The sequence below is a fragment of the Myotis davidii genome, unplaced genomic scaffold, assembly GCF_000327345.1.
Source record: "Myotis davidii unplaced genomic scaffold, ASM32734v1 scaffold168, whole genome shotgun sequence".
In the NCBI taxonomy this organism is placed as follows: domain Eukaryota; kingdom Metazoa; phylum Chordata; class Mammalia; order Chiroptera; family Vespertilionidae; genus Myotis; species Myotis davidii.
In genome coordinates, this window is record NW_006383016.1 from 1,717,893 (window position 1) to 1,726,199 (window position 8,307).

Here is an 8,307-nt window from a genome sequence, read left to right on the forward strand (position 1 = left end):
GAGGGTCAGGGCAGCAATAGTGCCAAGTTTCACAACCAACAGCAGCAGCGTTCAGTCCTGCCGATGCCCAGGTCATCGTCCCCGGAAGCTTTGCCCCCACATCGCTGAAGTGGCAGGGAAACACTTTGAGTGAGGGCTGTACTTCTGCCCATTCATGTTGCTCACACCCAGCCTTTCCTGCCTCAGCGGCTGTGAGCCTACTGGGCAGTAAAGCTCTGCTTAGTTTGCCCAAGTGGACACAGACTCCAGCATTGTCTCTGGGTTTTCATCCAGGTGTCTCCTGGCTGAGGATGGAAGGCAGCAGCTTGTCAGGGACCCTCAGGTTCAGGGTGAGGCAGGTGCAGGAGCTAACTGGTGGGAGCGCAGCCCCGCGCTGAGTCTGTAGGTACGCGCTGCTTCCCTTGGCTCTGGGGGAGTGGGGCCATCCTTGGAGGATTTTGCTGGGTGTTTTTGGAAAGCCTTTCTTAAAAAGGCCATTCATCTCTTCAGTCATAAAGTGGATTTTCCCAATTAGAGTGTTAAAAAGGCAAGAACAGGATCAGCCGGATGGCCTCCTCTGGTCAGTGTTGTTTGTGTTGTCAGATGGTGACGAGGAAGAGCACGGGCAGCTCCGTTCCTGCCTAGATCTCCCCGTACTTTCGCGGGGCCCTGTGATCCCTGATGGCTTGCATCATTGTGGTTGATGTTTTCCAGCTCCCAGCTCTGACCCAGCTCGTCAGAGCCCCAGCAGCGTTCTTTCAGGATTCAGCAGGTTTTGAAATGCCTCTGGCGAAACTCCGCAGCCTTAGAGATGTGTTTCTGTGATCTTTTGGGTTAGAGCTCAGTGCCTCAAAGGTGTTGACACTTCGGTGACGTGCTAAGCAAAAGACGGGGAATCTGCCTGGGGGTCATTTCCTCAGTGTTTCTTAGCCCCGGGTTTTGGTGGAATAAAAACAAAATCAGAGAAAAAAGAACTAGCAAGTTCCATGCTTACATTCCATGCTTAGCTCTCCTGTGAATATTTAGCTGTGCTGTTGGCAAGTTTGCAGTCCATCTGGTCCAGTATTTTGGTCACAAGTAAAACTGTGTTTGATGGAGCTCAGTTTTTCTTCTTCTTTTTTTTTCTTCCTGACTTTTGTGTCAGATTTAAAAGGTACATTGTGAGGGGAAGGAAGAGAAAGAAGAAATAGCCCCAGGCAGTCGAGCTAACACAGAAATGAAATATGTGGTAGTTTTATTTCCTCTGTTTTTTTTTTTTTCCCATTTAAAAAAGTTCAAATATGGGCCCGGTATAACTTAGAATTTCCCAGGAGAGGGGGAAAAGGGCCATGAGGTGCTTTGGTGATTTTCTTTTAGCTATCACATTGAACTCTCATCATTTTACTTAACCTAACGAACAAGGTTTTAACCATGAAAATATCTTTGGTAATTTTTCAGAAGAGTTGCAAAATTTCTAAGGCATCTTGCACCGACCAAACAGCACATGTTGGGATAGGACGGCGACACGTACAGGGCGCTCATTGGCAGAGGGGAGTCTGGGAAACATGGTGCAATGAACCAAGTGTGGTCCTTCCATTCCCACTCTGTCTGGAGAATGCGCTCTTAGGGGCACTTCCCCCTTCTCCCACCTTCCCCTCTACCCCAAGCTCTCACTCTCTATCTCTGTGACCCAAGGCTGGTTCCCTGCAGCCCCTCCTCTTTCTTACTCAAAACTTCCCTCTCCAGAGTCTTGTTTCCAGAGGGTTCTCTGTGGGGCTCAGAGAGGAAGTCATCTGACTGTCTTTGGCCCTTTCACCAACATCACAGTTAACTCGTGTTTTCCTACTGTCTGCCAGGCTCTGGGGTTATGGAGGTAAAGGAGACCCTGCCATTTCCCTAAAGGAGCTTAACCCCAATGGAGTTCAGATATGCTCCTTGAATGAGTTTGGACGAATGATGTATTCATGCCCATCCAACTTTCAGATTCTTAGATAGAACATACAACCCTGTGGAAGGGACCTCTAGGGGCATGATTTCAGAATCTTATTCGTCCAAGTGCCCCTAATATTGTTCCCTATTTATCCTGCCTGCTCATGGGGCCAGCCACAGAGCATTTCTTAGAGCAAAAAAAAAAAAGAAATTTATTTGGTTTAGGATTTCATAATCTGTCAAGAAGCCCAAATGAGATGATAAGATCTCTTCCTGCTATTCCCACATTCCTGGATCGCTGGGCAGATGTGAAGTGTGGGGGAAGTGCCTTTAACTTCTGGCGGTTGTTGACAGTTTGTTTTCTCGACTGTCATTTAGGTTAGTTCAAAAATTTACAGCATTTCTTTTGCAACCACTTTGTGGAATGCATTGTTTCAGGTTTTCATTTTAAAAACTAGTTCTCTGCTAAGTGGGTGACGAGCAGATTATGCCTCTTTTCATTCTTTCCTAGTCAATAACGACCAATTTCCAGAAATGGTGTTTTCTGTGCACGAGGTGGGGTAAAAGAATTAAAAAGGCATTTGCTTATATAATATTTTTTACATCATTTTCTTCTTTTAAATTTTATGTTTTTCCTGCTGGCTGATTAAAGCAGCAAATGCTGAGGGTTCAAATATACTTTTGTGGGAAATTAACAAAATTAGAAGACGAAACTAGATGGCCAGATTTTTCTGGTCAGCGAAGGGTGTTATCTTTGGTTTTTCGTGATGCATATAAATTTTGCCTGCCTCAGTCATTTCTATTTTTTAAAAATTATAATTTACAAGGTGCCTAATTTAAAAAATATTCTTGGCAGTTACTTATCACCATTCGACTGGAGTGACCTTTAGAATTGTTTGGGGGGGAAAGAATAGGACATTTCTTGCAGTGCTGATGACGCTCTCTGCGTGGACATGAGATGCAGCTCATTACATTTGAAATTCCATTGTGATAACTTTCAGAGGGTGGCATTTCTTGAGGCCTCCCTCACATGTCAAGGAGATGCATAGATATTGGAAACTATTTACTCAGGGGATCTCAAACGCTACTGAAGCTACAGTTGTAAAATGTCAAGTTATTTGCATGCCTGATGAATTGGATGTCCTAAAAAATTTTTGTAATCCCAGATATCTGCTTGTTTCCATTACCAAGGAATGGGGAAATACTGCAAATGAAGCATATTGTATTTTTTCTTTCTATTTTTGTAGAGTGATGGCTATGTTGTGTATTGCTTTGTTTTATTTTTTAGATTTAATTCAGTTTCTTCATTTAAGAACCTGAGTCCAAATGGCTGTAGTATGAAACTTTTTAATTTTTGAGGTTAGTTCATCCTCCCTCCTCCCCCCCCTCCTCTAAATATATGGATATTTACTTAAGAGATAGTAATGTTTACCAATGATTACAAGGGTGATTCTCTGGGGAAACTTTTATCTTTTGCTACCAGGTCTCCTTTTTCCTTCTAGTTTTTCACCTGTGTCTGGCCCTGGGCCCCACTCATCTTTTTGTGCCATGGCACCTAGTCTGTGGTCTGTCTAATACTGAGTCCACAAACACACTGAACAAATGGACAAATAATCCATATTTTTAAATGCACTTTTAGTATCTTCATGGCAAGTTGTTACTCTGGAAGTAATTAGGATTTTCAAATTCCCGTCCAATCAAAAGGATTTCCAATATGACAAAGATCGTGTCCTCCTTGTGAAAGGAAGAAAGAACAGGATGTTAAAAGAGGATGAAATAATTGATTTGCCTTTAAATGCTTGGGCACATGAGGGGCTGAGCTTGGAATTCTTTCATCTGATAGAAGAAAAGAATGAAATCAGTTTAGGAGACATTTCCTGTCATTATTCAAGGATTTTTAAAACATGTGAGGAGTATGCTTGGCCAATATTTTAGCTGTAATGTACATTAAAGGACCACTTTTTTTTTAAATCCTCACCCAGGGATATTTTTCCATTGATTTTTAAGAGAGAGGGAAAGACAGAGAGAAATATTGATATGAGAGAAACACATCGATTGGTTGTCTCCTGCAGGAGTCCTGACCAGGGCCCAGGCCGGGGAGGAGCCTGCAACCAAGGCACGTGCCCTTGACCAGAATCAAACCCGGACCCTTTGGTCCTCAGGCCAATGCTCTACCCACTGAGCCAAACCAGCTAGGGCAAGAGGACCATTTTTTTTTAATTGATAGAGGCCGTGCTGTATGAAGAGGAAAGAATACAGCTGTATGAATTCAGAAATGAGTGTCAACCACTGTCAGTCGTTCTCAGTCAAGCCAGGAGACAAAAATCACGCAGTTATTATTAAGAATTATTAAGTTAAGGTAGAGTAACTATAACGTTGTAACTAGAACTCTAAAGTGTCCCGTAGAGCTGAGGAGGAGTACCGAAGGAAGGACGCACTGGAAGGGGTCCTTCTTGCCAGGTTGCCTAGGCCACCACTGGCCCACAGTTGCTGGGCTAGCAGGAAACAGCACTCTGTGCACAGGCTTACTGAGCCTGGTGGGCAAAGGAAATAAGGTCCATTGTGGGTGCACAGCCTGCAGCATACAGGGTCTGTGTAGGAGGGCTGTGAGGAGCTGGTTACCAGGCCCAGGACAGTGCTGCGTGGTGCATGCTCTGGACTCATGTGTGTGCAATGCCTAGGGACCAAGATGATGGTAGCACTGTGTGCTGGAACCGCTGCAATGTCCCTACAGCGCCCTCTACTGGTAAATCCTAGCATTGAGCTCATTGTAAAGAAGAAATGCCTCAAGAGCCAATTTGGAGTTGAGCCACCATCAACTGATAACTGGCACAACCCCAAATTCCAATGTAGCCAGAGATGTTCTGTCTTGTTGTTGAGAAAAAATGAGAAACAAATAAAAAAAAGAGCTGATTTCCCTCCAAGGGCTCACTCTCTCTTTTGTAACCAAAGAATCCATCAGTGCTGGCAGTATAAACTAAGTCGCAGTTTAAAATTGAGTTCATGGGAGAGATGGACTTTGACAGTTTATTTTAAAAATAATCAGTTATTAAAATCAGGAAATACTAGTCTTACAAAAGCCATCTCTCTGATGATTAAGATTAAAGACATGCATATTGCATGCCTTTTTACATTATTTATAGCATAATAGCTTTTCACCTCTCTAAAAACAGATGCTCTAGTCTAAAAACTCTTATGCCTCTTGCTTGTAGGCTTAGTGAGAGCAAGGGACAATCACATTTAACAAACCTCAGTCCATTCTCCCATCAGCATGCCATGGAGTTGCTCACCTTTATGTTGGATGGCAACAGCTGGCTCCCTCTGTTAAGCATCAATAAAATTATTCTTTGGGTTTTTTAACTTCCATCTTTTCATTTCATTGTGCTCCCTCTTGGTCCTAAATTATAAGAGTGGGTAAATAGGGGTGTTCAGTGAAGTGTGTCTGCCATTCAGTGGTATGCATACACTTATATGTTTTGTGTAATTTCTTAAATAGAAGCTTCAGAAAAATGAACACACTGGGAGAAATGTTCATGGAAAATTAAAGTTGGCAGAGGTTCATTTTACAAAATGGTAATACAGGGCAGCCATATTATTGAGCAGAAAATCTGCATTGTAAGGTCTATCATAGCACCACCATCTAACAGTAATGATAATAACTTTTTTTTTTTTTTAGTGTTGGCTATGGCCAGGCATGTCCTCAATGCTTAATTAACATTTATTGTCATTTAATCCTCACAAAACCCACATATGAGGCAAGTACTAGTCTCATTCCCGTTGTACAAATAGGACTATTGAGACAGAGAGTTTTAAAAACTTTTCAAGACTACCTCGTTAATAAGTACGGTGCAGGCATTTCAACCTGGGCAGTTTTCTGCATTGTAAGGTCTATCATAGCACCACCATCTAACAGTAATGATAATAACTTTTTTTTTTTTTTTTTGTTGTGTATGGCCAGGCATGTCCTCAATGCTTAACATTTATTGTCATTTAATCCTCACAAAACCCACATATGAGGCAAGTACTAGTCTCATTCCCGTTGTACAAATAGGACTATTGAGACAGAGAGTTTTAAAAACTTTTCAAGACTACCTCGTTAATAAGTACGGTGCAGGCATTTCAACCTGGGCAGTTTGGTTTCAGAACTCTCGCTCCGAATCCCTCTATACCAAACTTCGCACAGGATGGGTGGAATTGATTCTTTTTCAATGCACCAGCAATCTGATGACACAGAAATAAGGCTCAGATGTTAAATGCCAAGTGAAATTTGGAAACCCAGAGTAACAAGCTGAGCACTGCAAGCTGACTTTCACCTTAAACTTGCCTTTACCTTTTTATAACCTCCAGGGCCACAGAAGGCAACACCCTGGACCCACCCAAGCTAGCCAGCATGATTAATGAAGACTCCTCTCTCCCTGGAACTGAAACCCCTCAACTACATTCTCTTGGTAATGTGAGGGTGGAAAAGAAATACAGGTTTCTCCAAGGAAAATTTTCTGACTTAAAACTTAGAGCTATGTGGAGGAGCAAAAATAAATCTCGGAATATTTGTAACCTGAAGACAGCTCAAGGATTTACAGTGAGAATTCACACTAGCTGGATAGTCAGAAAAACATTAAACTAAGAATTAAAGAGGTACCAGATTGGTAGTCTCAGCACCTAGCAGAAAAACAAATGCAAATTTTTTGTGGAGGAGCCCACTTTAATTTGACCATAAAGAACCCTCACAGAAAGTTTCTAAAATATATTAGCTCCCATTCAAAGACCTCAGAACATTAGAAAATAAGTCATTGTAAAAGAGAGTCAACAGAATCAACCTGTGAACACTGCAGGTATTGAATTTATCCAGCACAACATATAAAGTATGTTTTCTATGTTTCAAAATGGAGGGAGAGGTTGAAAACATGTCTAAGGAGCAAGCTATTAAAGTGACAAAGATATCCTGAGAAAAAAGAAAACATAAATTATATAGATAAAATAGTATTTGAAATTAAAAGCTCAAAAGGCAGTTTAATGACAGATTAGGCAGAATTGAAGAGAGAATTAATAAACTGGAAGGTAAGATTGAATAAAGTGTTCAGAATGTATTACTATGGGACAAAAAGATGGAAAATATAGAAGAAAGGCTAAGAGACAAGGAGAATAGTGAATTTTCCAGAAATGATGAAAGATACCAGTTCACATATTCAGAGCACCCAGCAAATCCCAAATAAGATTAAAAATCTTAAAGAGATCAATAACTAGATAGTAAAACTACAGAACACCAGGACAAATAGAAGATCTTAAGTAGTCAGAGACAAACAATAAATGCAAGAATTGAGGGGAATTTTTTAAAATTTTACACTAACTGCCCTGGCTGGTGTGGCTCAGTTAGTTGGAGTATCATCCAGTACACCAAAAAGTGGTGGGTTCAATTCCCGGTCAGGGCACATACCCAGGTTTTGGGTTAGATCCCTGGATGGGGAGGATGTTTCTCTCTGTCTCTCTCCCTTCCGCTCTCTAAAATCAATTTTAAAAAAACACAAAACACCATTTTGTTGTTGTTACACTAACCAGGATCAAAGAAGCCAAAAGTTGGTTCTTTGAAAGGGTTAATAGAATTGCCAGTCCTCTCTCAAGATTAATCAAGGAAAACAAAAAGAGAAAAGTGACAATAAACATTATTAGTAAAGGGAAAACTGTATTATCCACAGTTAGGGCAGACATCTATACTAATAAAAGGGTAATAGGATAATTAGACTGGATAGACTGGACGTTTTCCGGACGTCCTTCCAGACAAAGCCATGGTGGCAGGCACCAAGGCAGTGGTAATTAGGGGTGATCAGGCAGGCAGGCAGAGGCAGTAAGGGGCGATCAGGCAGGCAGGCAGAGTGGTTAGGGGTGATCAGGCAGGCAGGAAGGCAGGTGGGCAGTTAGGAGCCAGTGGTCCTGCATTGCGACAGTGATGTCCTGGATTGGAGAGGGTGCAGGCCAGGCGGAGGGAACCCCCTCCCTTGCATGAATTTAGTGCACTGGGCCTCTAGTTTAAATATAATAAATACCTATAAACTACAAGGATGGTCACATAGAACTTGGAGATATTAATTTCTGAAATAGGCAATGTGGTACAAAGTGGGTAGATACATCACGGATGTACTTTTACAATAATCAGGTTGGAATCTTCCTTTGACTACCAATTCATTTTTAGGGAGTGTTTTTTCGTTTTTTTTTGTGTTTTTTTTTTTTTACCAAGACGTGGGTCACTGGTAAAATCCCACCTGTCCCCTGTTAGGGAGTGTTTTTTTGTTATTTTTGTGTGTGTTTTTTACCAAGATGTGGGTCACTGGTAAAATCCCACCTGTCCCCTGAACCCTTCTTTAACGAATGGCAATCACTGGGCTTTACAGTCACTTCAATGAGGAAGGTCACAGACACAGCTTC

The 8,307-nt window shown here is 41.7% G+C and overlaps 1 protein-coding gene across 4 annotated transcripts in view; it reads left to right on the forward strand.

The window, feature by feature from the left end:
• Positions 1 to 5,364: 5,364 nt before the first annotated feature.
• The window catches only part of JAZF1 (JAZF zinc finger 1), a 186,828-nt gene continuing 183,885 nt past the window's right edge, over positions 5,365 to 8,307 (forward strand). Inside the window, exons 1-2 of one of the 4 annotated variants that reach the window (XM_015558142.1) lie at positions 5,365 to 5,460; positions 6,235 to 6,335. In XM_015558142.1, coding sequence (XP_015413628.1) covers positions 6,278 to 6,335 — 58 coding nt within the window. In that variant the 5' untranslated portion in view covers positions 5,365 to 5,460; positions 6,235 to 6,277. Of the gene's footprint in view, positions 5,461 to 6,234; positions 6,336 to 8,307 lie in introns of those variants that run through there. The other 3 variants (XM_015558140.1, XM_015558139.1, XM_015558141.1) reach the window with 3 other exon arrangements.